This window comes from Scyliorhinus torazame, chromosome 14, assembly GCF_047496885.1.
Source record: "Scyliorhinus torazame isolate Kashiwa2021f chromosome 14, sScyTor2.1, whole genome shotgun sequence".
Lineage (NCBI taxonomy): Eukaryota > Metazoa > Chordata > Chondrichthyes > Carcharhiniformes > Scyliorhinidae > Scyliorhinus > Scyliorhinus torazame.
This window is the reverse complement of record NC_092720.1, coordinates 81109651-81128131: the sequence shown is the minus strand read 5'-3', so window position 1 is coordinate 81128131 and position 18481 is coordinate 81109651. Positions and strand designations below refer to the sequence as shown.

The window sequence follows — 18481 nt, the reverse complement described above, 5'->3', positions numbered from 1 at the left end:
GTCGCCGCTCTGTGATCCGGATATTTAAACTGTCGCCGCTCTGTGATCAAGTTCTTTAAACCGTCACCGCTCTGTGATCCGGGTATTGAAACTGTCGCCGTTCTGTGATCCCATTCTTTAAACTGTCGCCGTTCTGTGATCCGGGTATTGAAACTGTCGCCGCTCTGTGATCCGGATATTGAAACTGTCGCCGCTCTGTGATCCGGATATTGAAACTGTCGCCGCTCTGTGATCCGGATATTGAAACTGTCGCCGCTCTGTGATCCCAGTATTTAAACTGCCGCCGCTCTGTGATCGCAGTATTTAAACTGTCACCGCTCTGTGATCCCAGTATTTAAACTGTCGCCGCTCTGTGATCGCAGTATTTAAACTGTCGCCGCTCTGTGACCCCGTTCTTTAAACTGTCGCCGTTCTGTGATCCCAGTATTTAAACTATCACCGCTCTGTGACCCCGTTCTTTAAACTGTCGCCGTTCTGTGATCCCAGTATTTAAACTTTCACCGCTCTGTGACCCCGTTCTTTAAACCGTCACCGCTCTGTGATCCGGATATTGAAACTGTCGCCGCTCTGTGATCCGGATATTGAAGCTGTCGCCGCTCTGTGATCCGGATATTGAAACTGTCGCCGCTCTGTGATCCGGATATTGAAACTGTCGCCGCTCTGTGATCCGGATATTGAAACTGTCGCCGCTCTGTGATCCGGATATTGAAACTGTCGCCGCTCTGTGATCCGGATATTGAAACTGTCGCCGCTCTGTGATCCCAGTATTTAAACTGTCGCCGCTCTGCGATCCCAGTATTTAAACTGTCGCCGCTCTGTGATCCCAGTATTTAAACTGTCACCGCTCTGTGATCCCAGTATTTAAACTGTCGCCGCTCTGTGATCAAGTTCTTTAAACTGTCGCCGTTCTGTGATCCCATTCTTTAAACTGTCGCCGCTCTGTGATCCCAGTATTTAAACTTTCACCGCTCTGTGACCCCGTTCTTTAAACTGTCGCCGTTCTGTGATCCCATTCTTTAAACTGTCGCCGCTCTGTGATCCCAGTATTTAAACTTTCACCGCTCTGTGACCCCGTTCTTTAAACCGTCACCGCTCTGTGATCCGGATATTGAAACTGTCGCCGCTCTGTGTTCCGGATATTGAAACTGTCGCCGCTCTGTAATCCGGGTATTGAAACTGTCGCCGCTCTGTGATCCGGATATTGAAACTGTCGCCGCTCTGTGCTCCGGATATTGAAACTGTCGCCGCTCTGTGATCCGGATATTGAAACTGTCGCCGTTCTGTGATCCCATTCTTTAAACTGTCGCCGCTCTGTGATCCGGATACTGAAACTGTCACCGCTCTGTGATCCGGATATTGAAACTGTCGCCGCTCTGTGATCCGGGTATTGAAACTGTCACCGCTCTGTGATCCGGGTATTGAAACTGTCACCGCTCTGTGATCCGGATACTGAAACTGTCACCGCTCTGTGATCCGGATATTGAAACTGTCGCCGCTCTGTGATCCGGATACTGAAACTGTCACCGCTCTGTGATCCGGATATTGAAACTGTCGCTGCTCTGTGATCCGGATACTGAAACTGTCGCCGCTCTGTGATCCGGATACTGAAACTGTCACCGCTCTGTGATCCGGGTATTGAAACTGTCGCCGCTCTGTGATCCGGATATTGAAACTGTCGCCGCTCTGTGATCCGGATATTGAAACTGTCGCCCGCTCTTTAAACTGTCGCCGCTCTGTGATCCGGGTATTGAAACTGTCGCCGCTCTGTGTTCCGGATATTGAAACTGTCGCCGCTCTGTGATCCGGATATTGAAACTGTCGCCGCTCTGTGATCCGGATATTGAAACTGTCGCCGCTCTGTGATCCGGATATTGAAACTGTCGCCGCTCTGTGACCCCGTTCTTTAAACTGTCGCCGCTCTGTGATCCGGATATTGAAACTGTCGCCGCTCTGTGATCCGGGTACTGAAACTGTCGCCGCTCTGTGCTCCGGATATTGAAACTGTCGCCGCTCTGTGATCCGGATATTTAAACTGTCGCCGCTCTGTGATCAAGTTCTTTAAACCGTCACCGCTCTGTGATCCGGGTATTGAAACTGTCGCCGTTCTGTGATCCCATTCTTTAAACTGTCGCCGTTCTGTGATCCGGGTATTGAAACTGTCGCCGCTCTGTGATCCGGATATTGAAACTGTCGCCGCTCTGTGATCCGGATATTGAAACTGTCGCCGCTCTGTGATCCGGATATTGAAACTGTCGCCGCTCTGTGATCCCAGTATTTAAACTGCCGCCGCTCTGTGATCGCAGTATTTAAACTGTCACCGCTCTGTGATCCCAGTATTTAAACTGTCGCCGCTCTGTGATCGCAGTATTTAAACTGTCGCCGCTCTGTGACCCCGTTCTTTAAACTGTCGCCGTTCTGTGATCCCAGTATTTAAACTATCACCGCTCTGTGACCCCGTTCTTTAAACTGTCGCCGTTCTGTGATCCCAGTATTTAAACTTTCACCGCTCTGTGACCCCGTTCTTTAAACCGTCACCGCTCTGTGATCCGGATATTGAAACTGTCGCCGCTCTGTGATCCGGATATTGAAGCTGTCGCCGCTCTGTGATCCGGATATTGAAACTGTCGCCGCTCTGTGATCCGGATATTGAAACTGTCGCCGCTCTGTGATCCGGATATTGAAACTGTCGCCGCTCTGTGATCCGGATATTGAAACTGTCGCCGCTCTGTGATCCGGATATTGAAACTGTCGCCGCTCTGTGATCCCAGTATTTAAACTGTCGCCGCTCTGCGATCCCAGTATTTAAACTGTCGCCGCTCTGTGATCCCAGTATTTAAACTGTCACCGCTCTGTGATCCCAGTATTTAAACTTTCACCGCTCTGTGACCCCGTTCTTTAAACTGTCGCCGCTCTGTGATCAAGTTCTTTAAACTGTCGCCGTTCTGTGATCCCATTCTTTAAACTGTCGCCGCTCTGTGATCCCAGTATTTAAACTTTCACCGCTCTGTGACCCCGTTCTTTAAACTGTCGCCGTTCTGTGATCCCATTCTTTAAACTGTCGCCGCTCTGTGATCCCAGTATTTAAACTTTCACCGCTCTGTGACCCCGTTCTTTAAACCGTCACCGCTCTGTGATCCGGATATTGAAACTGTCGCCGCTCTGTGATCCGGATATTGAAGCTGTCGCCGCTCTGTGTTCCGGATATTGAAACTGTCGCCGCTCTGTAATCCGGGTATTGAAACTGTCGCCGCTCTGTGATCCGGATATTGAAACTGTCGCCGCTCTGTGCTCCGGATATTGAAACTGTCGCCGCTCTGTGATCCGGATATTGAAACTGTCGCCGCTCTGTGACCCCGTTCTTTAAACCGTCATCGCTCTGTGATCCGGATATTGAAACTGTCGCCGCTCTGTGATCCGGATATTGAAGCTGTCGCCGCTCTCTGTTCCGGATAGTGAAACTGTCGCCGCTCTGTGATCCGGGTATTGAAACTGTCGCCGCTCTGTGATCCGGATAGTGAAACTGTCGCCGCTCTGTGCTCCGGATATTGAAACTGTCGCCGCTCTGTGATCCCAGTATTTAAACTTTCACCGCTCTGTGACCCCGTTCTTTAAACCGTCACCGCTCTGTGATCCGGATATTGAAACTGTCGCCGCTCTGTGATCCGGATATTGAAGCTGTCGCCGCTCTGTGTTCCGGATATTGAAACTGTCGCCGCTCTGTAATCCGGGTATTGAAACTGTCGCCGCTCTGTGATCCGGATATTGAAACTGTCGCCGCTCTGTGCTCCGGATATTGAAACTGTCGCCGCTCTGTGATCCGGATATTGAAACTGTCGCCGCTCTGTGACCCCGTTCTTTAAACTGTCGCCGTTCTGTGATCCCAGTATTTAAACTATCACCGCTCTGTGACCCCGTTCTTTAAACTGTCGCCGTTCTGTGATCCCAGTATTTAAACTTTCACCGCTCTGTGACCCCGTTCTTTAAACCGTCACCGCTCTGTGATCCGGATATTGAAACTGTCGCCGCTCTGTGATCCGGATATTGAAGCTGTCGCCGCTCTGTGATCCGGATATTGAAACTGTCGCCGCTCTGTGATCCGGATATTGAAACTGTCGCCGCTCTGTGATCCGGATATTGAAACTGTCGCCGCTCTGTGATCCGGATATTGAAACTGTCGCCGCTCTGTGATCCGGATATTGAAACTGTCGCCGCTCTGTGATCCCAGTATTTAAACTGTCGCCGCTCTGCGATCCCAGTATTTAAACTGTCGCCGCTCTGTGATCCCAGTATTTAAACTGTCACCGCTCTGTGATCCCAGTATTTAAACTGTCGCCGCTCTGTGATCAAGTTCTTTAAACTGTCGCCGTTCTGTGATCCCATTCTTTAAACTGTCGCCGCTCTGTGATCCCAGTATTTAAACTTTCACCGCTCTGTGACCCCGTTCTTTAAACTGTCGCCGTTCTGTGATCCCATTCTTTAAACTGTCGCCGCTCTGTGATCCCAGTATTTAAACTTTCACCGCTCTGTGACCCCGTTCTTTAAACCGTCACCGCTCTGTGATCCGGATATTGAAACTGTCGCCGCTCTGTGATCCGGATATTGAAGCTGTCGCCGCTCTGTGTTCCGGATATTGAAACTGTCGCCGCTCTGTAATCCGGGTATTGAAACTGTCGCCGCTCTGTGATCCGGATATTGAAACTGTCGCCGCTCTGTGCTCCGGATATTGAAACTGTCGCCGCTCTGTGATCCGGATATTGAAACTGTCGCCGCTCTGTGACCCCGTTCTTTAAACCGTCATCGCTCTGTGATCCGGATATTGAAACTGTCGCCGCTCTGTGATCCGGATATTGAAGCTGTCGCCGCTCTCTGTTCCGGATAGTGAAACTGTCGCCGCTCTGTGATCCGGGTATTGAAACTGTCGCCGCTCTGTGATCCGGATAGTGAAACTGTCGCCGCTCTGTGCTCCGGATATTGAGACTGTCGCCGCTCTGTGATCCGGATATTGAAACTGTCGCCGCTCTGTGACCACGTTCTTTAAACTGTCGCCGCTCTGTGATCCGGATATTGAAACTGTCGCCGCTCTGTGATCCGGGTATTGAAACTGTCGCCGCTCTGTGCTCCGGATATTGAAACTGTCGCCGCTCTGTGACCACGTTCTTTAAACTGTCGCCGCTCTGTGATCCGGATATTGAAACTGTCGCCGCTCTGTGATCCGGATATTGAAACTGTCGCCGCTCTGTGCTCCGGATATTGAAACTGTCGCCGTTCTGTGATCCCAGTATTTAAACTGTCGCCGTTCTGTGATCCGGATATTGACACTGTCGCCGTTCTGTGATCCCAGTATTTAAACTGTCGCCGCTGTGTGATCCGGATATTGAAACTGTCACCGCTCTGTGATCCCAGTATTTAAACTGTCACCGCTCTGTGATCCCAGTATTTAAACTGTCACCGCTCTGTGATCCCGTTCTTTAAACTGTCGCCGTTCTGTCATCCCAGTATTTAAACTGTCAGCGCTCTGTGATCCGGGTATTGAAACTGTCGCCGCTCTGTGATCCGGATATTGAAACTGTCGCCACTCTGTGGAGCAACGGACACCACTCCGGCGCCGTACTAGCCCCCGAGGAAGGGCTGAATATCTGGTCCTGTTGGCCCGTTGACACCGGAGTGGCTCGCGCTGCTGTTGACGCCGGCGTCAGAACCTGGCCGCGGGATCGGAGAATCTCGGCCCAGGTCTTTACTCTTCAGCTCATTGGTCAACCCTGCCCGGGGTCCTGCTTCCAGGGGCCCGCAAAAACTCCCCATTGGTCAGGTTTGCATAATTCTGCACGATTGGCCCTCATCCGGTCAGTGGAGCTTTCCCTCTTAAAGGGGCCATGCTACCACAGATTTTAAAATTTGTATCTCTGCTTTATTTCAATTAATGGTATAGCAATTGAGAATATACCATTGTTTTTATGCGATTCGGCATTCTGTTTTCTAAGTGTATGCATAGCATCCAGTTGATATTCTTTTATTATGTAATTGCACAAAATTATTGTTGGCCATTATGACCTCAGTATGCTGGGGCTTAGATTCAGGCATGCTAAGTTTTTAAAGCCGTCACATCTTATTTAAATAATCAATATTCTTCAGCAGAAGTTTCACTTACCGCATACTTGTTTCTGCAAGTCACAGCATCTGATTTGAAGTTCAGCTTCTTTCTGTTCTAGAACATGGATCTGATGGGTTTGTAGTGCAATTGTGTCTGATGAAAGCTGGAGTTCTCGTACTTGCTGTTGAATGAAGTCTACCTCTTGATTGGATTTCTTAAGGTTTTCTTGCAAATGGAACATTTCTGAAAGCCAAAACAATTTTTAATTTAATTATAATTGCTCGCTATTTGTTCTCCTGTGCATTATAACTAAATCTCAATTTATCAGCCTTCTTGTACAAATTGAAGGAATGATTCAGGTCTAGGTGTCCTGATCCCATTTTATGTCAGGGTGGTTCACTGACCTTTCGAGATGAAAAAAGTCACGAGAATATGTTTTCCATAACAGGAAACAGAAGCAGTTTGCTGTAAGCTTCAGAGAGAACGTGCAGACCCCACACAGTGACCCAAGCCAGGAATCAAACCTGGGACCCTGGAGCTGGGAAGCAACAGTGCTAATCACTGTGCTACTGTGCCGCCCTGTGTCTGCGTGGGTTTTCTCTGGGTGCTCCGGTTTCCTCCAACAGTCCAATGATGTGTAGGTTAGGTGAATTAGCCATGCTAAATCTCCCTAATAGATTCACGATAAATGCAAGTTAGGTTATGGGGTTACAGGGATGACGCGGGGTGTGAACATGGATTGAGTGCTCATTCGAAGGATCGGTGCAGACCCAATGGGAGAAAAGGCCTCCTCCTGCACTATGAGCGCGATTCTCCAGTCTCGTTACGCTCTCGCTCAAGCGAAACGAGGCTGGCAAATCGTGGGAGAGGCCAAAAACGAGAATCGCACCAGGCACCAAACAGTTTGCGACCGATCCGCTCACTAAGGCAAAATTGGGATCTCAATGTAGCGTGGCAAGAAACCAATTATTACCACTTAAAGACTGTTCCATACAATTAACGGGAGCTGCCCCAAATCCAATGGCTCCCTGTCATTCAGCGGCTTCCCTATCAAGTGGTCACACTGGGGCCAATTAATGCTCCTTTTGAAAAAAGTGAACCTGGCGGAAGGGCTTCTGTGGGGAGCCGAGGAGGTGAGTAGCCATCTTTGCTCACTGGCAAACAGCCTGGGGGTGCTGGGCTTGCCACCCCTGTGCTCGGTGAGGGGTGGGGGACCCTCGTCTGGGGGACCCTCCGCAGGGGTGGTCCGCCATAGGAGGGTGGGGGATGGCGCTGGGGGGAGCAACCAGGGGGAAACCACTCAGGGAACCACCATGCCAACCCCTGGATCGTGTGTACCCCCAACCTTTGTCCCTGCCTATCTGCCCCAACAACCGTCAATCCCGCCAACTGCCGAGGCTCTGGTCTTGCGGCTGAACGCTATTGCTAATAGAGAATTAGCAATCATGGTTAAGTGAGCACTTCACACATCCCAAGTGGATTCCCGTGGGTGGGTGGGCCATGTAGCATGTGGGAGTCATTGCCTCGCAACCCAATCACACCCTGATGCCTGGACATTGTACCTGAACACTGCGGGAGGCAACACCACACACTCAGCATTTCAACATTCAAACACACAGGGGATGGGACACACAGCTCTGGGGACATGTCCACATGGGATGCCGCCCCCCAGCACCTCCTCCCCACCCCTTATCTACCCCCATACTCCCTCCCTCGCCTTCCCCGGTATCCTCAATGTGCTTTGCCCCCCTAACTCTACCGCTACATCTAGGTGTCTCACCAGGATGCACATATGAGGTGGAAGCAGCCAGCTACTTACCACATCCCCTGGCCTTCGATGCCCCTGGCGGGCATTCTCTGGGGCCGAAGTGCCCCACTCACTTGTCGTCCGCCCTGTTCCGTGTGCTGACTTCGAGACGCGGTGGAATCGAGGAAGCTGGTGGCCACCATTGCCAATCCATGGGATGGGTCTGGGTTGGTACCCAGTGCCCCGTCTTCCCGGTTGGTGCCCATAGGGCCCTGGGGTTCAACTTGGCATGGAGGGGCAGGTGGTTTGAGCCCATGCTGCCCCTGCTCGGTCAGCCCTGGCAGCTCCCCATGGTCTGCACTATCATGTTGACGCCTTCCGCAATGCTCCTCAGTGACTGGGCCATACTCTGCAGCGCCATGGCAATGCCCACCTGCGACTGGGACAAACTCCACAGCTCGGGTGGAGCCTGATGGTTCCTCACCTCTGCGGCGTCCGCCAGCCTCCACGTGGGTGACCGCCCTATCCTCGGCCACATCAGTCACCTCCAAGGCACACTCCTCGAAGGTGATCAGGATCCTGATGTCTGGTACACCACCGCCAGTCTGGGACATCTCCCGATGATTATGGGAGAACCTTTCCTCAGGAGACACAGAGGGGGCATCGTTAGCCACACGCATGGTTCACAGTGGTGGGAGGCGCGGGTGGAGGGAGGGTTGAGGGGGTTGAAGGGATAGGGGGGTGGAAGGAGGATTGTGGGGTTTGAAGAGGGAGGGGGTCGTATGAGGAGTTGGATGCACCCATGCGTTGGTGTCTACTCACTCGTGCTGCTTGGTGTAGGTCGTTGGCCTATTTTCAGCACTGGAGGCCAGTCCTCCTGGTCACACTCCCCGTGCTCACAGCTGCCGCCACCATTCCCAGGCAGCACTGGCTGCCCTATGGGACCCTCGGGGGAACAGGAAATCCCTCCTGGCCTCCACTGCATCAAGGAGCCTCCCCAGGCCAGCGTCCCTGAACCTGGTCTCCTTGGCGGCATTAGTGCAAGCTGGCTGAGCAAGCGCAGCTTAAGTGCTGCTCGACCATGTTAGCGATGGGCTGGTGAGTGCCGTCCTGGCGAATCAGCTGGCGAGTCTTCATTTGTGGCGAGAAACCCGTGAGGCCTAGCTTAGTGGACCAATTAATGTTGAATGGTGTTGCTGGCCTCGCTGGGCTGGGGCCCAGGAAGCTCGCTGCAATTCCCGCTCACTGCCGTACTTTATTCCGGAGAATCGGGCCCTATGATTCTATACCTTGTCGTCCAACCCTTTTTATGATATAAACAAGTGTTCTCTGCTTTATCATACAGGGCTGTACACAACAGCTGAAACAGATAGAGGCAGCCATGATCCACACTTTAAATGATGATTCTTTCTCATGCCTAATGGGCATTGAAGTTATGTTATTAAATGAAAGTTACATAAATGCAATACCTTATGCAACTTCATGACTGAGTGCACTAATCTGCACAAGACAGTGGCCTTGATATTAAACCCCTACCCTGCATGATGGGTGAGAGATGATTAAAACAATTTAAATCAGGAATTGTCCCCAACCTACAGCATGTGCGCTTTGGCGAGGCAGGACACTTCGTTAACATATAGAAATCAAGCCCGTTTGCAGATTTCTGGACTATTACTCATGCCTCCATACCACCCACACCACTCCCCACCAAGCCACAATCCTTTGTTCCCTCCCTCCCCCACTCTCTTCCCTCACCCTCTTTCCCCACCAAGATTGATCTCTCCCTCACTTCCTCTTGATTTCCATCTTTCTCCCCAGCAAGCCCTAATCTCTCATTTGTTCCTTTCCAATCACTCTTTTTTTGTAATAATCTTTATTGTCTCAAGTAGACTGACATTAACACTGCAATGAAGTTAATGTGAAAAGCCCCTAGTCACCACATTCTGCCGCCTGTTTGGGCACAAGGAAGGAGAATTCAGAATGTCCAAATTACCTAACAAGCACGTCTTTCGGGACTTGTGAGAGGAAACTGGAGCACCCGGAAGAAACCCACGCAGACACGGGGAGAACGTGCAGACCCCACACAGACACAGACACAGACCCAAGCCGGGAATCGAACCTGGGACCCGGTCACTGTGAGGCAACAGTGCTAATCACTGTGTTACCATGCCGCCATCCCCTGCCACAAAGATACACTCCCTCCCTCCTGAATTCAGTGTTCCCCCCCCCCCCCCCATATAGACCCTAATCTCTCACTCCCTCCCACCCAATTTTAAAAATAAATAAATTTAGAATACCCAATTAATTTTTTCCAATTATAGGGCAATTTAGCATGGCCAATCCACCTACCTTGCGCATCTTTGGGTTGTGGGGGCAAAACCCACGCAAACATGGGGAGAATGTGTAAATTCCACATGAACAGTGACCCAGAGCCGGGATCGAACCTGGGACCTTGGTGCCGTAAGGCAGCAACTAACCACTGTGCCACCGTGCTGCCCCTTCCCACTCAATTTTGATTGCTTTTCCTACAGAAGCTCTGATTTCCCACATGCTCCTTCCCCATTTTGGTCTCGTCCCGTGGCCTCCACCAATGGCTGATCTCATCCTTCCTCACATCAAATTTCTGCTGCCATGTCCTCTGATCAAACTCAAATCTCTTACTTCCTCCCTCCTGATTTCTGTTGTCGTCTCCCCACCAAGATCCACTCTCTTGCTACCCCCAAATTTTCACTAACTTCTCCCCTCACTAACACCAATATTCTACTTCCTCCCAATTTATATTCTCTTCTTGCCCACCAAAACCAAATCTCTTGCTCCCTCTCTCCTGATTGCTCTGGTCTCCTACTGCTGGTTTTCCCACCCAATAATTGGACAGCCAGTCAATTTGGACATCAAGCAGATTAGAAACAAAAAATAATTATAATGAGCTCCTGCTGAGCCCAGTTGTTGTGTTTTCCCCGCGCGCACCTCTCTCTTCATTCCTCAAAGAACAAAGAACAAAAGAACAAAGAACAAAAGAACAAAAGAACAAAGAACAAAAGAACAAAGAACAAAGAAATGTACAGCACAGGAACAGGCCCTTCGGCCTCCAAGCCTGTGCCGACCATGCTGCCCGTCTAAACTAAAATCTTCTACACTTCCGGGGTCCGTATCCCTCTATTCCCATCCTATTCATGTATTTGACAAGATGCCCCTTAAACGTCACTATCGTCCCTGCTTCCACCACCTCCTCCGGCAGCGGGTTCCAGGCACCCACTACCCTCTGTGCAAAAAAACTTGCCTCGTACATCTACTCTAAACCTTGCCCCTCTCACCTTAAACCTATGCCCCTTACAAATTGACCCCTCTACCCTGGGAAAATGTCTCTGACTAGCCACTCTGTTTATGTCCCTCATAATCTTGTAGACCTCTATCAGGTCGCCCCTCAACCTCCTTCGTTCCAGTGAGAACAAACCAAGTTTATTCAAACTCTCCTCATAGTTAATACCAGACAACATTCTGGTAAATCTCTTCTGCACCCTCTCTAAAGCCTCCACATCCTTCTGGTTTTGTGGCGACCAGAATTGAACATTATACGCCAAGTGTGGCCTAACTAAGGTTCTATACAGCTGCAACATGACTTGCCAATTCTTATACTCAATGCCCCGGCCAATGATGACAAGCATGCCGTATGCCTTCTTGACTACCTTCTCCACCTGTGTTGCCCCTTTCAGTGACCTGTGGACCTGTACACCAAGATCCCTTTGACTGTCAATACGCTTGAGGGTTCTACCATTCACTGTATATTCCCTACCTGTATTAGACCTTCCAAAATGCATTACCTCACATTTGTCCGGATTAAACTCCATCTGCCATCTCGCCGCCCAAGTCTCCAAACGATCTAAATCCTGCTGTATCCTCTGACAGTCCTTATTGCTATCCGCAATTCCACCAACTTTTGTGTCGTCCTCAAACTTATCAGACCAGTTACATTTTCCTCCAAATCATTTATATATACTATGAACAGCAAAGGTCCCAGCACTGATCCCTGCGGAACACCCTCCAATCAGAAAAGCACCCTTCCATTGCTACTGTCTGCCTTCTATGACCTAGCCAGTTCTGTATCCATCTTGCCAGCTCACCTCTGATCCCGTGTGACTTCACCTTTTGTACCAGTCTGCCATGAGGGACATTGTCAAAGGCCTTACTGAAGTCCATATACATAACATCCACTGCCCTACCTGCATCAATCATCTTTGTGACCTCCTCGAAAAACTCTATCAAGTTAGTGAGACACGACTTCCCCATCACAAAACTGTGCTGCCTCTCGCTAATACTCCTCCTTGCAAATATTGGGACCAATCTTTCCACATGCAATGATGGATGGAATACAGCAATGTGCATGCATGCTATATGTGGGATAAAAACAGAAAATGTTGGAAAATCACTGGAGGTCAGGTAGCATCTGTCCAGAGAGAAACAAAGTTAATGGCCTGAATCTTTCAGATGGCCCTTGCCCCCCTGGAGAGTCAATGGAGAACACATTCCCGCCGACTCCAACAGGCCTGCTGCCACTTTACGCTCGAATGGACTTCCATCCTTGCTTGGAAGGACATGCAGCCTTGGAGAGCTGCCAGCCAATCAGATTAGCCAACAGCTCTTCAACCCAGCCATGCACAGTGTGGAGTGGCTGAGTGTTGGAACATGAATGCCAGTTAAGTAGTCGAAGTACCAGGTAGGGTTCTCTTGGTGGATGTGGGTGGGAGTGAGGAAGGCTGGGGGGAGGGGGGGGGGGGGGGGGGAGAGAAGATATCGCAAGGGAGGCGGCTGGATTGTCGAGGGATATGCCGGGGGAGGGAGGTTCAGAGGTGTCCGGTCCTTGAGGGGGAGGATGACCCAATCAGAAGAGGGCTTCTGGTGAGGCACCTTTCCTCCCAACGTACCCGCCTGTAATTGAGGATTTTTAAATGTTCTGTTTCTCCCCGAGCTTTCCAGCGCCCGCCAGCCTACAAATTGAGGCTGGTGGGAAAAGGTCCTTATGAAGTGGTCACTTCAGGCCTTAATTGGGGCAAGAGTGGTTTTCCCATCCAGGGCTCTGCCTGCCCCACCGTAAAATCATGGCCGAGTTGGGCGGGCAGAATTCTGGAGGGAATCCTGTCCAAATTCCCACGCCCCCTTACCTCTCCCCCCCTCCTTTCCCACCCAAGATGTAGGTTTTTAAAATTCTCTATTCCCCACCCCGATCCATCATCCACCCACCAGCCTAAAAATTGAGGCTGGGTGGGAAAGACTTGGCCACTTAAGGGCCTTAAACCTGCCAGGGGGAGCAGGGGTTTGAGGAGGGTGAGGCGGGGTGGTTTGGGCAGAGTGGGGAGGGTGGGGATTGGGGAGGGTCCATAAAGATCAAGCCAATGTTTCTGGTCAGTGACCACCAACCTGTCTCACACAAATTCTTTCTCTTTAAGTGGAGTAAATATGATAGGTTTTATTACATGCTTTTGTCTGTTGCCATGATTTTCTCAAACCTATTGCCAGATCTGGGGTAACACCTTCTTTTAAAATACCTAGATGTGCTTTTAAACTGAAATATTTGCCATAGCTTACCTGACCTGACACTAAGAGGTGCTGTTGTCCTCCTAACCAATCTCCCATATGCTCTACTTCTGTGTACCAATACGTTTCAGGGCACTAACTATCTCTGCCAGTCAACAGCACGCTCATACACATAGTAAGGGAATAAATAAATATTAAATTAGATTTCATTTTTACAAGCACTTGGCATATTAAACATTATCAAATATTTGTGTACATTAGCCATGTATACATTATTTCAAAAAATAGTCACAGATGTTCCAATACTAACAATATTCGGCAACATCCAAGTCTTGTAAAACTGGAAATATTAATCTGCTATTAGAACTGGGAGGGAAAGGGCAGCGTGGTGGTGCAGTGGTTAGCACTGCTGCCTCACGGCACCGAGGTTCCAGGTCCGATCCCGGCTCTGAGTCATTGTCCATGTGGAGTTTGCACATTCTCCCCATGTTTGCATGGGTTTCGCCCTCACAATCCAAAGATGAGCTGGGTAGGTGGATTGGCCACACTAAATTGCCCCTTAATTGGAAAAAATGGTACGCTAAATATTTTTTTTAAAAAGAACTGTGAGGAAAAAAACCCAATGATGACTGTAGAAAGTTGTCCGGCAACTAGCGAAGAAGTTCACATTCTACGGGTTCCACAGGAGGATCGATCAGTGTATTCCCATGGGCCTCATAGCGGTTATTACATCCTGCCCCCCCATCTTCCCCAAGTCTGAAAATTCTCCTCCTGTTGCTAGCTGAGGGGGCCTTCTTTAACACTTTGCATGTGGCTGCACCTTTGCCTGTTGTGGAGGCCGGGTCGGGGGGTGCATATGGAGTTAGTGATTTCCTCTACTGGGGGCTTGGCTCTCATTGCAACACCATCCTGAGGTGCCGATGTGTATGTGTCCTAAGCCAAGCCGTCATTGTACGATGGTCCGGATGCTGGTCCACAGTGGGTTGTGCCTCCAAACTGTAGGAAGGTATAAAGAGCACTGATACGTCCGGTGTGGTTTACTCCGAGCTGGGTTATCTGCCTTCAAAGTGATCCTTGTCCTTCCGTACATTCTTCCCCCGGGTTCTAACTTCATATGAAACCTACCCCATTCTCTCCATCATGACCACTGGGACCCACTGGGTGCTGTTTCTGAAATTGTGGACATGGGCAGCAGCTCCTGGTTTGAAACTGCTATCAGATGTCTGGTGGTTATTTCTATGGAGGTCCTACTTTGTCACGACGTTCCCGGCAAGACATGGGAATGTTAAGCTCAGGCAGGTTCGGAGGCATCGGCCATCAGCAGCTCTGCCAGCACTACCCTGGTCATGACGTGCGGCCTAGTCCGGTAGTGGAACAAGAAAAGTGTCAGCTTTGTTTCAAGCGAGCCTGTATTCTGCATCCTCATGCCCTGCTTGAACATTTGAACCGCCTGCTCTGCCAAACCATTCAAGGAGCACTTCAGATGTGCTTCACCCCATTGACCCGCATAAATGTCTGGAGCTCCTCACTGGTGAACAGGGTCCCATTGTCCTCTTTGAAGAGTACCTGTAGGAGCTTATGGTTGGTAATAATAATAAAATGGTGCCCGTAGACATACTGGTGGAACATTCAATGCCATTTGACACATTTCAGTCTACTCAAACCTTCACAGAAAGTCTTCTACTGCTCCTTTCAAGTTTAACAGCAGCCACAATAATGGTTGCCAGTGGGTTTTAATTCGATCCTACACATCAATTGGCCTGCCTTAGCCCCCACGACCATTATTGGCTGCCAAACCAACTCCAATCCAATTAAAGAACTGACTCCGAGAAAATCATGGCTTTCATCTATCTCGCAGGGACCCCAGAGTCAGTTTTGAGACCCTAAAGTAGTCTCGACTTGTGTTCCCACCTCCTTTATGAAAATTCAGTGCTTTGTGTCAGTTCCTCCCACCTAATTTCAATCTTTCTGAATTAATATCTGCCAGATTTAAACCTTTTAATATTTGCTATTTTCATCCTTCTTGCTTTAAGAAGGACATGAGGGGCGGAATTCTCCCCCCGCCCCCCCACGCCGGGTGGGAGAATCGCTGCGCGTGTCCCACCACGCCGCCCCGACACCTGCACGCGATTCTCCCCCCCCCCCCCTGCCCAAACCAGCGCGGCGAGAATCACGGCTGGCCGCTGGGAGAATCACCGCTCGCCATTTTCAAAAGGCGAGCAGCGATTCTCCGGCCTGGATGGGCCGAGTGGCTGCCCCAACACGACAGGTTCCCGCTGGCGCCGTCCACACCTGGTCGCTGCCAGCGGGAACTGCGCGGGAACGCTGGGGGGGATGGCCTGTGGGGGGGGGGGGGTGGAGGGGTGTTCCTACACTGGGGGGGCCTCCAATGTGGTCTGGCCAGCTATCGGTGCCCACCGATCGGCGGCCGGCCTCTCTAAAGGAGGACCTCCTTTCCTCCGCCGCCCCGCAAGATTCAACCGCCATCTTCTTGCGAGGCGGCCTCGGGGAGGACGGCAACCGCGCACGCGTGGGTTGGCGCTGGCAACCCGCGCATGCGCAGGTGGCATCATTTACGAGGCGCCGCTTTTTACGCGATGCCAAGGCCCACGCACCTAAATTATGCGACGCCGCTCCTAGCCCCCCGGGGGCGGGAGAATAGGGGGCTGGGAGCGGGCTCCAACGCTGGAGTGAAACACTCCGGTTTTCACTCCGGCGTTGGCAGTTAGACTCCCGTTGGGAGAATCGTGTCCGAGGAGTCCACACAGTAAAAATAAGAACAAAGTTTTATTTGCAAACGATAATATATACACTTATCGGTAGACCACTATTAGGTTCGTGCTTAGTCAGTGCCTTATTGACCGACGTTATATACACTGGATAATTGAGATACCCATCCCCTAGCAGGGGAGCTCATACTCTGCAAGGAGAATGGGGAAGGCAAGCATTCCCACCCAATACATCCCGTGCAGGATATTACATTCCTCCCCACCAAAGTGCAAAGAGCCCCTCGACAAATGATCAGACAGAGAAATAGGAGCAGGTGGAGGACGTTCGGATATTTTTGGCTCGGGTAAGTCATCATGGAGCTGATGCGCTAGATCAGTCGCCGTATACCGCGTCGATGAACATCGTCAACGGCAGGAACAACATGGCGGATGAGCATCAGGAGGCGGCTGAAATACGGACTCAGCATCCGAGATCTCCGAGGTCTGCGTCTTCATCTTGCAATCGGATGACACAACATCCAGCATGTCGGCGCTGAGAGATTGGAGGCGTCGCAGCATGCTGGTTCGGCAATGGAGCCAGAGGATCCAAGCCAGGCTTCATCCGAAGCCCAAAGAGGCATGGCGAATCAAAGAAATCCAAACCTGGGTCCAGAAAATCGGGGAGGTGGCTCAGCTGAGTAGGTCACAGTGACGACAGCAAAACCAGGTTACTCCTCAGCGCCAGTTTAATAAGGACACAGGTAGTCCACTTCAAGTAAAATCAAGAATATAGTTTTATTTACAAACAATATAGATATACACTACTGGATTCCTACTTAGTCGGTGCCTTATTGGATGACCTTATATACACTGGGCAATTGAGACACCACATCCGTAGTGGGGGAGCTCTGACACCATAAGTTACACAGGGAAGACAAACATTCCCACCCCGTAGGTCCCATGCGGGATATTACACATGTCAAATGCCCCAGATAAGCACCAATAAGAGTTGTTGCCACAGGACCTGTTGCACATATCCTTCCTTCCCCATAATTAATGATTTTGTTGTATCATTGCTTTTCCCTCTACCAAGCATTAGCCCAGTGGAATTGGCCTGCAAAGAATTGCTGTTGGTGAAAGAAGATCACTTGTTGGGGAACAGCGGACAAGTGGAAAACAGGTTCATGAATCTGCTGTAACAATCTGGAGACATAGATTTTTATCCTTGCTTGGCACCCAGATTTTAGAGTTACTGCACTGAAAGTTGGGTATAAAGTAGATAGTAAAGACAGTATTGATCGAGGGCATTCTCAGATTAGCGGGAGGTGACAAATGATGTTCACAAATCTGTGCTGAAGCTTCAATTTGTCACCATATATATATATATAATGACTGGAAGTAAGTAACAGAGTTTTATATTCAAATTTACAAATGGTACTAAGTGAGAGGGCACAATTAGATGTCTGGATTAGAGCTGGAACTTGGCAGAGCTATAAATTGTGTGGGTAAAACCACAGCAAATGGAGTTCAATATGGAGAAGTGTGAGATCACCACTTTGGATCAAGGAAAGAGAAGTATTTTCTTAATGGGGAGTGTTTAGGAGCGCTGGAAGAGCGATGGATTTAGGTGTCCAGTTACACAAGTCACTAAAAGCTAATGCACAGCCTGAAAAAAAAAATCAATGATGTTAATGGAATTTTGCCTTTATCTCAAGGAAATTGGAATACAAAAGTGAGGAAATTATGCTTTGGTCAGAAAGGTTCTGGAGTACCATGTTCAGCTATGGGCATCAAGTCTCATGAAAATGTTTTGCATTTGTAGTGCCTGATTCACCAGAACAATATCAAGGTTTTAAGGGTTAAACCATGATGACAGTTGCATAAATGTGGTTTGTATTCCCATGAGTTCACACAGTTGAGGCTTAATCTAGCTAAGGATTTAAATGAGTATGCGATTCAATAGGATGGAAGCTATTTCCTCCTGGAAGAATCCAGAACAATAAGGCATATTTTTTAACTTGGAGATCGAAGGTAAATCAGGAAGCATTCTTTTCACACAAAGGATGGTGTAAATCTGGTACTTTCTCCCCCATAGGCCACAGATGCTGAGTCAATTGAAATTTTTAAGATTGGTGTAAATATATTTTGGTTAAGTGTTAAGAAATATGGAGAAAGGTTGAATATATAGAGTTCAGCTTCTATCTTTACCATTTTGTGAAGATACAGGCTCTGTGAGCCTACTGGTCTTGCTGAGATCATAAACAATGTAGCAAACCAAAGTTAAACTGAAAACCCTTCAGAAAATATTCATCTGCTGTATCGTTGATGACAGAATCTAACCATTTACCCTCGACATTCAATGGCATTTCCATCATTGAATCCCAATTATTATCATTCTCCACG

At 49.6% G+C, this 18481-nt stretch overlaps 1 protein-coding gene across 3 annotated transcripts in view; it reads right to left on the bottom strand.

Moving 5' to 3' along the window:
* Positions 1–18481, bottom strand: part of lekr1 (Leucine-, glutamate- and lysine-rich protein 1) — a 437902-nt gene that overhangs the window by 160197 nt on the left and 259224 nt on the right. For 2 of the 3 annotated variants that reach the window (XM_072474414.1, XM_072474413.1), the window contains exon 6: positions 6149–6334. The exons of the other annotated variant lie outside the window; for it this stretch is intronic. In XM_072474414.1, coding sequence (XP_072330515.1) covers positions 6149–6334 — 186 coding nt within the window. The remainder of the gene's footprint in view (positions 1–6148; positions 6335–18481) is intronic. 3 annotated transcript variants of the gene reach the window in all.